Source organism: Musa acuminata, chromosome BXJ1-3 (genome assembly GCF_036884655.1).
Source record: "Musa acuminata AAA Group cultivar baxijiao chromosome BXJ1-3, Cavendish_Baxijiao_AAA, whole genome shotgun sequence".
Lineage (NCBI taxonomy): Eukaryota > Viridiplantae > Streptophyta > Magnoliopsida > Zingiberales > Musaceae > Musa > Musa acuminata.
Genome location: NC_088329.1, coordinates 38209339 through 38225686, shown reverse-complemented (window position 1 = coordinate 38225686; position 16348 = coordinate 38209339). Strand labels below are relative to the sequence as shown.

The 16348-nt window shown below is 38.2% G+C and overlaps 1 protein-coding gene across 2 annotated transcripts; it reads right to left on the bottom strand.

Annotated features, from left to right (window-relative positions):
- Positions 1-1648: 1648 nt before the first annotated feature.
- On the bottom strand, positions 1649-16335 carry LOC135628244 (DExH-box ATP-dependent RNA helicase DExH3-like). 2 transcript variants are annotated; one of them, XM_065134835.1, is made up of 19 exons: positions 15744-16335; positions 14415-14569; positions 14220-14307; positions 13777-14022; positions 12385-12480; positions 8252-8440; positions 7991-8150; positions 7758-7888; positions 6937-7104; positions 6588-6860; positions 6119-6313; positions 5710-5913; positions 5279-5348; positions 5028-5176; positions 3636-3944; positions 3420-3479; positions 3129-3281; positions 2925-3035; positions 1649-2349 (listed from the first exon to the last, which is right to left on the bottom strand). In XM_065134835.1, the coding sequence occupies exons 1-19, from the start codon at positions 16182-16184 to the stop codon at positions 1900-1902; spliced, it is 3648 nt and encodes a 1215-aa protein (XP_064990907.1). In that variant the 5' UTR covers positions 16185-16335; the 3' UTR covers positions 1649-1899. The 2 variants fall into 2 exon arrangements, 1 of the variants encoding a protein (XP_064990907.1); XR_010492806.1 differs by lacking the exon at positions 1649-2349 and having other exon boundaries at positions 3383-3479; positions 15744-16329.
- Positions 16336-16348: the final 13 nt, after the last annotated feature.

The following is a 16348-nucleotide window of genomic DNA, read 5'->3' as shown; positions in this document are numbered from 1 at the left end:
TTCTTAACAAGAAAATTATAGTAGAAGTTGCACAAGTGCGTGATGCTATAAATGTAATTTAAAATTAAATATAATATTAAAAAATATATTTTTGTTAATATGATCGATTCATATGATTATTAAAAATCAACCAAGTAAATCGGCTCATTTCAATTTATAATAAGTCAATTTCAAATGATTAATTTTTTGATTTTTTTTCTTTTTGGATCCATTCATTAGTTTTATTAATATGATTGATTCATATGACTATAAAAAATCACCTAGGTCAATCGGCTCATTTCCATTTCTAATAAGTCGATTTCAAATGACTAGATTTTTATTTTGTTCCTTTTCGGTCCGATCATCCGGTCTAGTTCAATTCAAACGATTAGTTTTATTGAAACGATCAATTCATGTGATTATTAAAAATAAACACAATTTGATTTATAATAAGTTGATTTTAAATAATTAATTTTTTTTATTTTTTATTTCGATTCATTTATCCGATCTAATTCAGTTCCCCCCCTCCTCGAAAGAATATATGAATACAATGTCAGAGATGAATTTTTTTAATTAATTTTTTATTATTATAGATGTATTAATTAATTATGTAACAATACATTGATCAACTCGAATGTGTCAACAGACAAAAAGAGATAAATTTAAACTCTCCTCTCTCTCTCTTTGAATGGTAAGCAAAGAAGGGTGAGGAGGAGACGACAAAATAGCCTACAGGTCGTGCCAGTTATTTGCCAGCCCAATCCCCTCCTTAGCTACAGGACAACTGGGGAGTCACAGGACCGCAAAGACAAAAAGGACATCTCCGACTCCTCAAATTGAGAGTGCATGGGGACAGCCGTGGGCTCACGTACCTAACTTCGAATGCCCGACACATTGACACCTTCCCACTGGCTCTCTGAGGCCCGACCATGATAGTTACGGCACAATAATTCGGCCGTCGTGTTTGAGTGGGAGCCTTGAGACGACGGACGCGCGTGATGTGCTCTCTAAGCCACGAGTTGTTGTTTCCATGTCTCTGTGTCTCGCTTGGTGCCACTGTAGATTCTTGAAGTAGAAGCCATGCCATGCCCTTCGATGCTCCGCTGTCGGGTTGTTGACCGTTGACCCTAACTCGACGACTTGGTCTTTTGTCTTCCCCCTCTGTGAACACTGCAAAGCCATGATAATTGGAATCAGCTGCTGGTCGGGCGAATGGGAATCTACGGCAATTTTTTAGAGATTGGGTTTAGGAGTTCGAGGACAGATGCCGATCGATTGAGGAAATTAAAGAAAACAATTGAATATGTTATCCTTCATCGAAAGATTCGGGTCAAGATGCGTTGCCGCGGTCAGTGCCTCGACTAGAAAATAGGATCAGAGGACCGAGATGCCCATGTGGTGTTTGGCATTTTGTCTCACTCACCATGTGTAAGACCATAAACTATGGCCTGATGGAGATGAACTGAGAGGCCACCGGCGTGACACCAAGGATACCCTCCCTCGCTCTTCTGACGGTGAAGATGGATGATCCAATGCTGCCTTCGTGTCACTACGTTCATTAATGGAGAAAAAGCAACATAGACTGCTGACGCTGGTAGACATACAATAAATGTCGGCCCCACGGATCAGCAGCGTCATATACATGAGTTTAAAATGTACACAGGCGAAGGAGTCGAAGGCAAAAAGAACAGAGGCACATGAAGGTTGATTATGACGTACAAAGACACCTGCCTGGTTAACGTTAATAAGCTTCTTTCCTAATCTTCCTGCTCCAAAATAGCATCCAACTGTTGTTCTACAAAATGCCAACTCCGGACTTTGAATTGCCCTGTGAAAATAAAAATATGGCGTGTGATTTCCTATGATGCTTACAGCTTCTCCGTTGTAGGGAGAAAGAAACGATCGTTTATATCACACTTGTTAAGTTCTTCTGTGATGCTGCTTCTTGCTCTTTTTTTTAACCATCATGGACATAGGATCTGGGTCCCGAGAACCGGATGAGGTCCCACCCTGAAGCCACTCGAGTGCCTCGGCTGCAGCATCCTTCTCTGCAAGCTTCTTGTTACTACATGGCTGGCCAAGGAACTGCATACCGTTGAACTCGACCATGGCTCTGAATTGGTTGTTCTTAAGTTGTTTCGTCTTGTACTTCGGGTTTTGGTGCCCAGCTCTGGTGAGCAACGTCTGCAATTGGTTCTTGGAGTTGTCACCACCACCTGTGCTACCTGCAAGCAAAGACTTCTCCTTCTTGGGCTTTAGCTCCTGACGGCCGAAGACAAATCGGCCACTGCATGGATCCTCTGCCACCAGCAACCTTATTGCCGACAGGAGATCCTCACTGCTCGGAATGTCCATTCTAGGATTGACAAGCTGTTTCAAAGATCAGAAGTAAAATGGGATGAATAAAATGGAAATCCATATAGAAAATGAGACTAATTTCTGAATTGAATTATATTTGCATGATGCATGTAATGCATTAGAGAGAAAGACCGTTGTTTAAACAAGGCTTCAGTCTTTTGTTCTCTGTATTCTCTGGATTGAACACAAGCAGATGCAAGTTCATGCGACAGAATGGACGCAATTATGCAAAGCCTCTTAAGCTCAGCTATTAGTTAAAACTGGCTCCAAATGATCATTAGGAAGTGGTTGTTTGATAAAATACCTATGATCATCATCATTGGTCATAAAACATGTGGATGTTTCACATGACAAGACCAGCTTTTTCATAGAGCAAAGTAGGCTAAATTATGGTGAAGCCTCTTAAGCTTAGTCAATTGGCTATCAATAATCATGGGAAAGTGGCTGTTTGATAACATACCTAATGACAATCATCCTAATTAGTCAGGAAACATGTGTATGTTTCATATATTAAGACAAAATATTAGTTTTCTTTTGTCTTATCCAAATCTTCAAACTGCACATTAAAAGCTGGTATTAAGACTTACTTTGAAGTAAATAAGTTCTTCAAGCTCTCTCTTAAGATTTAGATAAGTCGATTGCAAATCAGGATTCATGAAGAACTCCAGGTACCCACCCAACATTTTCAAGTGACCATCCTGCAAAATATAAGATTATATTAAGACAACTCATAGCAAAGACTTCTCAAAATACTTTAAATAAATAGCATTAGTGGAACTCAAGAAACTTACAAGCCCCCCTCGGCAGATGTTCCCTCCAAAGAGCAGCAGTACAGAATCAGACACAGCAGTTGTGTCACGAAGGAATACTGAATTCACCTTAACCTTTTCATTAAAAACTAACCAAGGATATAGAATCTTAGACTCCTTGCCATTGACTGAATTCTGAAAAGAACAAATGATACTCAAAAATATATCTTATATCGCATAGAGCAGCTATTTGTGTAGTGTCATGAACTTCTATTTATAGGACAGGTAACACGTACTCTGATCGTCAAGTAGACCAAATAGGAAAAAACTCACCGAGGAAAGCATGACCTGTCCATCCTCCATCGTCTTCAAAGAAATTGATTTCTCCTTGTTCTGCAAAGTTTCAAGTTAATCATCAAGATAGTTCTGACATCACAACATTCGTATTAAAAAATATTTGAAAACATGGATTGTAAACATTATTTTGTAAAAAAAATGGATGGTTCTTAAGATAAAAAATTAAAGATAGAAAAAAATGATTGAACTTACAACAACAGAACAAACTCCAGGATACAATCCAGCACATATCACAGCCCTGGTAAGGTTTTCATCTTGACTCCACTTGTTGCATGTACTAAAACTGTCGGTAACAAGACCTGTATCCTTCAGAAGAAAAAGAAATTGCTTCCGAAGAGAATCAATGGCCTTCAATGTCTGAGCAGAAAGAAAGTTCTTCCAGCAATACTCATATCCAGAATGCTCTCTTTCTGAATCCTTCCATCCATCGAAAGCTCGAACTAGTGCTAGATGATCACTATAATCACGGCAAGAAAACTGAGATTTGGCAGATTCTGCCAACTGCAAAAAGAATTCAAACATTGTTGCACAATTAAATTCCAAGAACCCTGAATGGTAAAGAATAACCAATTTGAGAAACACAAGCTATTAAACGTAAGAAATAGAATCAATGGAAATCGAGCACTCAAAACATTCTGCAGCCTGCATCAAAGCAAGTTAATTTCTGCACCAAAGCAAGTTAAGAAAAGGTCCCAGATAGTGGCAAGTGTTTAACCTGCAGGAGACAAACTAATACAATATAGTGCAATGGATGCACAAAATGATACCACGTATAATACAGAAGCCCAGGCATTAGGTTTTCCAGATGGCATTGATGAATTTTACAGTCAATTAGTATAAATGAAACTGATTTTAAGCAATAAGATAATAAAATATAACTATTACAAACTTCTCATTGTTAGACTCCTAGTGTAAATGGACAACCAGATCAGGAATGACCTTTTCTGCAACTGGATCTCAATTCAACAACCCACCTGTATGGGTAATACCGTAATATGACAAGCTATCACATTAAAAGACCAAGATAACATGTCTAAACTATCAAACAGTTCATACCATTATAGTAGCATCTTTATCTGGGAAGAACTACATACTTAGCAAATTAACATGCTTACAAACTAATATCTTTAAACTACCCAATGAATAGATAGCAAGGACTCTTGTTTAGCAATGCTCCTCATTTGAGATGCCTAGACTTAAACTGAACTGATTCTGATACATAGCCAACTACCAAAACAAATTATAGACATCAATATAACCATTTAAAATGATCAGCAAAAAAAAAACACTTCTAGATACTTAACATTAAGTAATTGCTTCATCATCATAAGGCAACCATTACTAAAATGTTAAAAAAAAAAAAAAAATCCAAACAGAGGTACAAAGATCTGCTTCTTTTAATGGCAAGTTCATAAAGATATACTAGAAGACAAAAGAAACAGGGGCTATTGGGTCACTCTGTATACACAAAAAACAATAAAAAAGATACTAAATCAACAATAAGGAGGCGACATTGAGAAGAAATAATCAGCAGATTATGTCAAGTAAAAGAATCAATTAAAAGCACATGTGTGGTTCACATACATCTTTCTTGTCAAACGGAGTCAAAAATGGATCTCGGACGGTTAGACCAGCAACAACAGTCAGTATAGGATCAAGACAGTTGAATATAGCCCCATATATAAGCATCTTTCCCAATTTGGGTTCCACTGGTAGCATTGACAAGTGGCGTCCTGTGAAAGGAATATACGAGAATTCAACACAAGTTTCTTTCAAGAAGAAGAAAGGCGAACGATACAACAGACCACAAAATAAACCCTCAGATCTCTTCCTACCTAAAACAGTTAATTCTTCCTTGTCATCCAGTGCCCCAATTACTTTTAGATACTCAATGGCATTTTGTACCTACAAGAAAGAAACAGATAAGTGCTTCTGCAGAGCACCAGAACAACTAAAGTGAGGAAAGATAGTGAAACCAGGTCATAAAAGCGTAATAAATACAAATTAATCACCAGCCAGGCCTTGGCCTAGTGGTGGACCTGGTGGTTCACACCCTTCATCTTGAAGAGATCCTAGGTTTGAACCCTTGTGGAGGCAGTTCCCAAGTAGTGGACCAGTTAATTTTCTAGGTGAAGGGCAACCCCCTTCATTATTCTAAGAAAAGGAAAAAAAATATGAAACATTGAAGCAAATAAGTGACAGATTCAGTTATTCGCTAGCTGCTATGATTGACATGAAAAGTAGAAAAATTAGAATTGAATAATACCGACAGAGGTTCCGGTGATTGCAAAGCCCTGGATAAGAACTCAGATATGCTTCCTAGGCGTAGACTTTTTATTTGCAAACAAAGGGATTGTAATGGTGTTCTTAAAAGTTCAGGTAATTGGTAGTCAGCAAATGCATCATACACGCATCTTGGGTAAAGGTGATAGCACTCCCCAGGCTGCACCCGACCAGCTCTCCCTCTTCTCTGCACAATGAACAATGAGAAGCTAAGATTTACATCACAGTTAATCTCACTACAGAAAGTGCATCGAATCAAATAAGAATAAAGGAGAGGAACACACTAAATTTGAAAAATTGAAAGGAATAAAATACAAAAAGTTACTTGAGTAAAATCATTACTTCTGATTTTCCACTCAAAAATTTTAAGCAGATGAACAATAAATTCTTACTTGTCGAGTGGATGCCTTAGAGATCCATGTTGGAAGCAAACAAGGAGTGTTATTTAAAGCATCATATGAAGTCTCCTTTGCCTTCCCGCAGTCAACAACAAAAACCACATCATTAATCGTAATACTTGTCTCAGCCATATTAGTAGCAAGAACTATCTTTCTTATACCATTTTCGGGCTTATCAAATATTAACCTCTGCATATGAAGAAAAAAAAACTGGCTCAGAAATAAGTCTACTGTTAACAGAAGAAGATAAGAAAACACACAGCATGTTATATCAAATACAGTCAGTAGGGAAGACTAATATACATCTTGAATGGGAGAAAGCAGCTCAACATCAGAAATGAAACAAACTTCACAAGCATAGATAAAATGAACATATCGATGGGATGAATAATCTAGACATACAACAGGAAGAAACGAAATCAGAATATGAAAGACTATAAAGAGAAGCAGGATTAATTTTCACCTGCTCCGAGCTCGCCATCGATCCATGACATGGAAGAAGCAATACTTTTGTAGGATCTCCAAGAAGAGGATTAGCTTGCAGCTGATCTTTAAGAGAATTAATGTCATCCCACCCAGTCATAAACACCAAAACTGCACCGGGCCTTTCTTTCCGACAAATGTGGCACAGAATACTTTCTATAAGGTTAAAGCCAATTGAATCAGGGTTCCAACAAGATAGTGATTCACGAGTTCGTGAACAATACTCCCTAAAATCAGCAGCTTCTAGAGCATCCTGAATATGTTCTAAGGTCATTAGAAATAATTTTTTAAACAAAGCTTTAACTTGAGAGTAAGAATACTTTTCATACTTCAACAACAGAAGCAATTTGACTCTTCCTCCTTCTCATAGCTTGTTTCTGCATTTTCCACATCTTCTCTTGGCCATAATCATCAATTTGATTGTATGGAGTCAACCTATGTCCAGTAATTTCCAGAACATTCTCCAGAAAATGTGTGTGAACTGGATACGTAAAACCCTGTAAATTGAATCAGAAGGCCTACAGATTATGCAATCCAAGAGATACCAAGACATTTTGCATTGCCAGGACAAAATGAAGCATTAAAAAGTAAATGCAAGAATTAGTAAAAGGCAAATCCAAGCATGCGTCACAAATGCTGAAAACAAAAATGCATATGCATCAAGAGTATCAGGAATCCAAACTTCACGCCCTTCTATCTTATATGTCCTCTGTGCCCTATGTCCTATCACCCAAAAAAAAAAACCACCAAGCAGTTGCTGGTTCAAAAAAATACACAAACATAACAAACTGCCAAAAGAAGATGACCACAAAAAGATAAAGAGAAGATTGCAATACGAGGACCAAAGATGGAGCAAACAGAGGGGAAGAGACTAGAGGGAGGTGGGTGGGAAAAAGGGTACTAATAAACAGGAAGAGTGTAATATGAGAGCAATGATAGAGAGATGGGAATAATTCAATGGACAGAAAAGAGAGGAGCAGATGGTAAAAGGTAGATCCCAGTGCTTTACTTTTCTTCTAAAGAAAAGGTGCAATATGGTATTATAAAGTAAAATAACTTAAAATTCCATTGCAAAACCACCAAATGAACATCGCAGGTCAGATTAGTAAAGAACAATATGAGATATTTTAACAATTTTCTAACAACTTACAGGGATGTGTATCATTGGAGCCCCACCGAAGTACGAAGAGAACAATTCAGCATTTAAAGTTGCACTCATCAAAATTAATCTAAGTTCCGGACGACGGGGAAGAAGGTCTTTAAGGACAATCAGAAGAAAATCTGGTGACAATTAAGTGATGGGTTAGTTTCTATAGGACATATGCTACTTTGCCCTGAAAATCTGCCTTCATTCATGAAGGTTCTTTACCAATGTAATATCACCTTCATTCATGCCGCGTTCATGAATTTCATCAACAATAACATGGGTAACACCTTTCAAGTTTCTGTCAACTAGCAATCTCCTTAACAAAATTCCTGTCGTACAAAAAAGTAGGCGAGTCTCCCTTCCTTTCATACCTTCTAGACGAACCTTATATCCAACCTACAAAAGCAAATTCAAATTACTAATTCATTCATATAATCAAATCTAATTAACATAGAGAATATCTGTAGCTTTTTGGCCTTCATGATATCAGCACTCACAGATTCACCCAATTTCTCCCCCCTTTCAGCAGCGACCCTTTCAGAAACAGCCATCGCAGATATTCTCCTTGGCTGAGTACATATAATACTACAGGTTGCTCCACGTGCAGCATCTATCTCAGATTCTAAAATGTATTGAGGTAGTTGTGTTGTCTTACCACATCCTGTTTCACCTGAAACAACGACCACCTGCAGTACGGACCATAAATTTACCAATTACCAAACAAATATTAGCAGAAATATGGGAAGAATAGGCAAAAAAAAGATAGGCACTTAGATTTTTTATCAGAAGACACTCCGGCATGAACAAACTCCAGTGATATATTGAAAAGCAGTTGGAGGTACTATTAGAAAGACAAGGAAACAAAACAAAGGTAACTGTGACATACATTTTAGCAGCCTCAACTAGTTTTATTTCTCCCAAAAATTCCAGACACACATACCGTTACATGTAGGAAAAGCTAACTGAAAGGGAAGCTACAAGAGTACACTGTATTATAAATGACAAAGCAAATATGGACAAGAATGAATGATTCTCTATGCAGCGAGTAAACCACCGGCCTATGTTGAGCATGACTACCTAATTATTAGCCTAAGACATGAATGTCTTTTCGATCATTAAGTTATGATAGATTGGTGATGTCCCATGAAGGCCAAATAAGAAAAGAGCAATAGGTAGGGTTGATTGCAAATGTTCAGACCCCTTGTAACCCAGAAAAACAACAAACCTGCATCTTAGTGAGAGAGAGAGCTATGCATTTTCCTTTTTATAAGAAGAGATGCTGACAGGATCATGGGAATGCCTGGTGCAAAATCCCAAAGAAACACATCCAAAGTGGCAGAGGTGTACAACATCAAGAAGAAATCAACAAACATTTTCACTTATATACTCTTGTCAAATTTGCTCTCTCACCCCATTCTCATGTGCTTCCTCATCACCCTCTATTTTCTCTCTGTTGTTTATGCAGCTGTTATAGACACCAGGACTTACAAGATGACAGCTACAATTGTTGCTTCAGAAAAATAATGGTCGCATTCAGTGCTGAAGCACTTCATAGGCACCCAACATTGATGACAAGAAGACACAACAAGGAACACTCAGAAGAAAAATTCCATTCAGAACACCACTTATAGACAATTCTAGTGCTGACATCATTTCGTGCCAAATTTCTACATAGATGAATGAAACTTTTAAAAATGACTTTTCAAGTATGACAAAAGTTTACAATGCAATTTGGCCTAACCAAGGAGTGAGGGGTGGCTACAATTTATATAGAGGCTCTCTTATGAACTAATAAGTTTACAATGTCAAGTTCATATAGTTCTCAATAGTTGCATCAAATAACACATTGGGTCAGTAGGCAGCTAGGAGTGCAATTCAAGATGGAGTATGAACATCAATACTGCCTTGAATTGGAGAGGAAGTAGATAAACTGTAAAAAAATTGCATCTTCACATAACAAGCAATAAGGAGTCAGATTTCAATTCACCTCTTAAATACTTGATCCAATCCCTACAGAATCTCCAAATTCCAAAAAGATGCTCCAAAAGTATTAGCACTAAAGTGAAAACAAGAAAAATTTAAAGCTTCAATTGTTCTTATCATGGCATGGCCCTGTGTTTTGTCTGGAAAAGCATAACATGTATGGGGACATATGCTTGTGCCAATGACATGCCAATACAGCATGACACCTACTGTCAATACCATACTGGATATGGAACTATACAAGCTGGCCAGAAGTTAGGAACTGCTGTCCCAGCTTTAAAAACCTTTGGGACCTAGATGGAAGGAAAGAAAATCACACTGAAAGTTAATAGTAATCATCTTATAAAGTAGCAAGGATTGTAGTTTTGAGGCCTGATGATAGGAATATACTTTCCTAGTATGGTATTGACTATGTACCAAGTTGTGCCAGTCCACAAACACAAAAATTAGTCTGAGGGCAGGAAAATACCTTCCAAGTATGGTGTGTAGTGTGTACTATGTACTATGTAGTATGTAGTATGTACCATGTTAGTCTGACTGACCATGTGCCAACATGACTTGATGATCAGCACACCAGCATGTGCTGACCTGAAACAATTGGCACAATGATTTATGTTAATAGGAACCCACAAAAACTACCATCACAAATGACTAAAATTCATTACTGTATTTTGTTTCTGTATATAGTTCATCAGATTAGTCCTTTATAACTCACTATGTATGAGGACAGAAACTTGTACATTAACAAGAAAGTTACTAAATACTTTGATGTACCTGAGTCCTAAGATTGAACATCTTTAGGACCAAATGTGGTATAAAGCAATGATTGTGATACTGCCTGAAATGGTATGAAATGGACAGTACATACCGATCTGGGCATGGACACAACTGAGGGAAAAAAAAAAGAAAAAAAAACCTAAAGCAGTGTTGGGTTTGGTCCTACTTAGTATTTATTAAAAAACCTAAAATTGCAATTAGGGCTCCCGAATGCAAGCCCTCTTCTTGCCGTTGCCCTCTTCTCATGAACCTCTGCCACTGCCATTGCCATTCGACGTCGTCATTGCTGCCGCTCGCCAACATGTATCTCCCCAGTACACTCCCACCTCTTCTCCATTGCTTCCTCTTTTTTCTTCTTTCATCCTCCCTCACCTCCTCCACTGCTTTCACTTCTTCCTTCTTCTTCCTTCCTCTTCTTCGTTTTCCTCCACCACCCCTTGCTCTTCTCCTTCTTTTTTTTTCTCTCTAAAACACTATGACACATGGTACATCGGTATTGATTGGTATGCACCAGTCAGACCAGATCATCGAAACGGGTCTGATACCCAAATTGACGATCCTTGGTATAAAGCACTCATAATCCATAAATTTAGATAGTTTGTCAAGGGATGCACAAAATTCAGATGACAACATGTTTGGTTGTATGAATGAAAAAACAAATCACAATTTTGGATAAAAGTACAAGTAAAAAAAGAAATGCACCATGGCGTCCTGTGGATAATGGATAAGCTAGAAGCTATCCTCAAGCAAGCTATCGAGCTATAGCATAAGCATCCAAAATAAGAAAAAAAAACAAGGATCTTAACAAAGAGTTAATAATACAATCAATGTGCTAAATGGACTCCTGGTTGAGTGGGGACTGGATCCTTGAAGCTTAGTACTTTTGAGTGGCTTCTTTCCATTATCGCTTCTGGGCTTTGATTTCTTTGGGTTAGCACAGTGGGGCCAAATATAGCAACCACCAGGTTAAACCAACCTCTTTGCTGCACAGAGTTTTGTCCTATGCTAGTGACTACATTAGATGGAACATGCCTGAGGGGAGAATGCAGAAAGCTGTTGGGGAAGTTTTAGCCAAGCAGTCTAATTTTGACTTTACATTAGAAACTGTCGGCTCCTTTTGTTTCACAGGGAAGGTGGACGGGGATGGGTTTTATCAAGTTTAGGGACAACTCCATTCTGAGGTGGGTGGCGGGACATGTCAAGTTGAATCTGCTGTTATGGTTGAGTACTTAGCCTTACTCATGGGGATTAGAAAGATTGAAGAGCTTAAACTCTGCAATATTTTGCTAAAGGTGGATGCAGTAAATGTTTGCAATTTTGTCGGAGGAATCTCTACTATTCGTTGGTCCCTCCGAGCTATTGTTTCTAATATTTCTTCTCGACATAAATCTCTAAATATGTGCAACATAAAGTTCCCTTTTTTGGGGATGGCATAGATCCCAGATCTGTACGTTTTATCTTGTATGATTAAGTAACAAAGTTTTTTGTGATTCAGGAACAAGGTACAATCAATGTGAACAATCTTAATAGCATGTGTCAATAATGCCATTCAACTTTGACTCGTTTTATCTTGTATGATTAAGTAACAGTTTTTTGTGCTTCAGAAAAAAGGTACAATCAATGTGAACAATCTTAATATCATGTGTCAATAATGCCATTCAACTTTGATTCAAACCATTGGTTGATAAACTCAAAATACATTTTTTATAATTACAGTCAAGTCTAATTACGTGGAAGATACAAAACAACGATAATTAAAAAATGGTGTACAGTAATACTTACATCTCAAGTTCAAGGAAAAAAAAATACATATAAGATCAGTGGCAGATGAAACAGGAAAAATAAAGGAGACCATATAGTTCCGAAAGACCTGGTTTTGAGATATGGCTGCTAACAGAGCTTCCCTTTCCTTGAAAGCAGGAAGACTTCTACGAAACTCGAGCATATTCTGACCTTCTGGAGAATCCTACACAAGAATGTGGAACTGTCAAAATCTGCAACTAGCTTGAGATCTAGAGCAGCATAAAGATTTTACATACGGAAATAGCAATATGAACGTCTGATTGTCACAGGAGAAGCAACAAGTCAATTTTCACTTCTAGTTATTGTCTGTCTTTTAACATTCTTGGCCATCCTGCAGGCAGAGGCCATATGCAGGGGAAAGGAGATGTTGAGCAAGGATGCGTGAAGGTTAGGACCAATTAACTCCACAAATATTTAGTTGATGTAATCAGAACACAAACATTGAACATCCAAACGTTGGCCAAACACGAGCAATACATACTAAGAATATCAGTTACAATGAAGGCACAATCTTACATGGTTTGGCTCAGGAACAAGGTCTACGCCCATTAAAGAACAGTGCAACATAAGTTTTACTATATTTGGGAGACTATAAGAGAGTTACAATAGGAGCTTGGTGCCATGGAACGTAAAAAAACAATCTCCTTACAACTATTCTCTAAATCTCACCTCCTTAGCAATGGGCACCCAAAAAAAAAAAGCAAGAGCTCTGGAGCTTCTTTCTTTCATCCCAAGCTTTTGTCAGTTCTATATTGCTATTATCTCAAACATTACCTATCATGAGTCATGCTGACATCAACCTTATACTTAGCAAGCAACAAATATGGAGCTTCCAATCAAGGAAATATAAAGACAATGTGCAACACATGTAATTAACTGGGCCCATTTTGGAAAAATAATATGTGGCTTCACTAATGTCTAACTGGAATTACTGCATCGGATATGGGAGGACAATTGAGTTGGTCTTAGGACATGCTGTTAATTACCATCAAATTGAGCTTAAGCATTTTGGCCCAATGATGACAACTAATCCACACGTCATGGGTTAACACCAAGCCATATATGAGTTCACATTATGGGATAGGTATATCTTTCAAACTAGACCTGGAATTTTTAAGCCAGTCCATCCTAAGAATTTGGAACTGCCTGAGAAGTTTGATGTCAATTCATCTGGTTGCAAAATATATAACCATTCTACCACAAGAAAGTCAAAACTTTGGTTCAAGCTCTATAATCAACAATATAGTTATGGAAATGTCATGATGGTGAATCATTACAAATCAAGTGTAGTCATCATATATTCATAATGAATGAAAAACCTGAAGTTTACAGATACTTTAAACATATCATCACCATGTCTTTACAAAGATCAGAAAAAGATACAAATAATAAGATTGTAGAAAAAAATGCTACCTTGTTAGTTATTTATGAAATTAGAAGAATCGAAAAAAATTTTGACCTGCCAAGTCTGTTGTTGATTACGTAGCTGCAAGCTCCTTCGTCTGAGAATTTTCTCCATTACAACACTTGTGGATGTCTGTAAATCTTGTTGTTCAAAAAACCCTTCATCGGTGGCAAAACTGTCAGTGCTACTTGACCTTGAAAATCCAATACTTGGAAAGCTTTCTCGATTTGTTCGCTTTCGAGCAATATATTCCCCAAGTATATCATCAACTTCTCTTTGCAGACCAACAGGAATTGAGACCTATCAGGCACAAGTGCTAGGTAACGTCCGAACATTAAGCAACTACTAACAAAAGAAAGAAAAAAGAATGGACCCAAATGATATAAAACAATATAAATATAACTTTGACAAGATTAATGATTCAGCTACCATAAATATCTGGATGTTTCAACAAGATTAGACTACTGCAAGGGTCATCAAGAGTTATTTAGTAGTACCTCTCTTTGGGGCCTTCTATCATCAAGATCTGGTCTGTAGTTTGGCAAAGGCACCTTACTAAAGACAACGACCTTCGCATATTGCCGACTGAAAAGGGTAAGATTGTATGTCGTGAGGTAGTGTAGTATGTTAAAAAGTAATTTAAAAAGATGCAAGGTTGCAGCAGTTGAGTGATAGGGATTCCAAAAACATACCTACACAATCCCATTCTCTCAGCCAATGCAGCAAGATGCTCATAATCACGCCTGTCCTTTCTCTCCCTTGATACTATTTCTTGCTCAGTTTCACTTCGAAGAAGCATGCTTAGTTTCCACTTCCATTCATCAACATTATCCAAACTTGATGCGCCCTAACCATTCCAGAAAGCAGAATTCATAAGAGAAAAAAAAAGCTAGAACATATTACAGCTTATGGTATAAACTGGATAATAAGACTAATAAAACATACAATAGGCAAATGCTCAATTGATCATGTGCAGATGAAGAAATAAGCATACATGCAAGCCTCATTGTGCCATACTTCGACTAATTTATGTTCAGGCAGGATAATCTAATGGGCAGCACAATAGTACAAGTATATCCAGCTCAACCTTTCATAAGTGTGTGGATTATTAATAACCTATGGGATGTGTCAATTGTGCACATGTCAGAAGTACATATACAAGATTAAAGGAAAGAAAACATGTGAGGTAGAGATGAGATTAACCAAAGAGATGGAAAGCAAATAATAATGTTTGAATAAAGAGTGTGAATCCCTAAATTGTATGATGGTATTTTGGTTTGTGACCAGACATATGAACTACAACAGTGTCCCATCTTCAATTCTCTTACAAAGGGAAATGAAAAGAAATAGTAACAAACCATGTCAAACAGGTCAGCAAATCCACACACAAAATATAATATAATAATAAAAGAATTGAGATTACATGATCGTGATGGAGTTGAAATATTTCCACTGTTAATTCGTTAATTGAGATTACATGATCGTGATGGAGTTGAAATATTTCCACTGTTAATTCCTTATGTTTGTTGTATAAGTTCATAAATTATATAATCTACTGGTAACTTATAAGTCTCTTATTTTTTTTTAATACATGCTTCGGTATCTTTGATGTACGGTACCACACTAAAAGAATATTGCACCTATTCTCAGGTAGCCAAAAATTTGCACTTTTTTGTAGAATTTAAGTCACTGCAGGGAACCATTTACAGCTAAAATAACAACCAAGAACGTTCGTGCAGCTTCCATGACTTTCCTAAGCTCTAAGCCAATAAGAGAAGGTACATGAGCCTACGCTTACAGACTCATAGCCAGAATTAAGGCACCAACTAACGTGTACACCCTAATTTGAGTTGCCAGTGATGACCAATTCAAACAATGAGAACTGAGTGATCCAATTCCCATTTAGTAACATATCAATTTCCCAAATAAGATCATTATATAAAAGTAGAACATTGAATTGAATAAGAATACCGGCAAATAAAGCGCATCAAGAAACAAGACCAACAAGAAACGCCACAAACCTTGTTAGACCCCGGCAGCGCCTCCACGTCCCGATCAGACTCATCATCGGAGTAATCATCATAAGCGTACCTCGCATAATGCGAGCTTTGCTGGTGGAAGTAAGATGGATACCCATCGCCTCCAGAAGAAGTCGTCGCAGGCGGCGGCGGGCTGACCGCGATCCCCTGTCCGCCTCCATCCCGCCAGTCATAGTCCACCGACCGGGCTGTGGTTAGGGTGCCGTTCGCTGAGGCGATCATGGACCGGAGCCGCGGGATCGGCGGGACGTACACACCGGCGCCGCCGCCAGTCTTCATCGGCAGGAGGCGAGGATTAAGAAAATTCAAGCTACCTCTGGGATTAGGACAAGTGCTTCTAGGGTAGACGGAGCGGAGGTGGGGAGAGCGTGCTACAGGCATGGTGAGGCGGCGGCAGCCCCGGAGGACGACGGCGGAGAGCATGATAGCTCGCTGCCTCTCATGAACCCGCCGCCGACCTTATATACCCACTTCAAGGGATAAAATTACTCCAAAACGTGCTCTCTTTCGTATCGTTCTTTCAAGAAACGAGAGGAGGAGAGCCCAGAGGAGAGAGAGATAGAGAGAGCGCATGGAACAGTGAGTGA

Bases quoted from the DNA above. Each gene is read 5' to 3' on its own strand.
- LOC135628244 (XM_065134835.1), bottom strand. From the start codon at position 16,184: ATGCTCTCCGCCGTCGTCCTCCGGGGCTGCCGCCGCCTCACCATGCCT. The intron at 12,481-13,776 runs GTCAAAATTTTT...ATTCTTGTGTAG, and splicing joins ATCAACAACAGACTTGGCAG to GATTCTCCAGAAGGTCAGAA. The intron at 3,480-3,635 runs GTAAGTTCAATC...GAAACTTTGCAG, and splicing joins CTGGAGTTTGTTCTGTTGTT to AACAAGGAGAAATCAATTTC.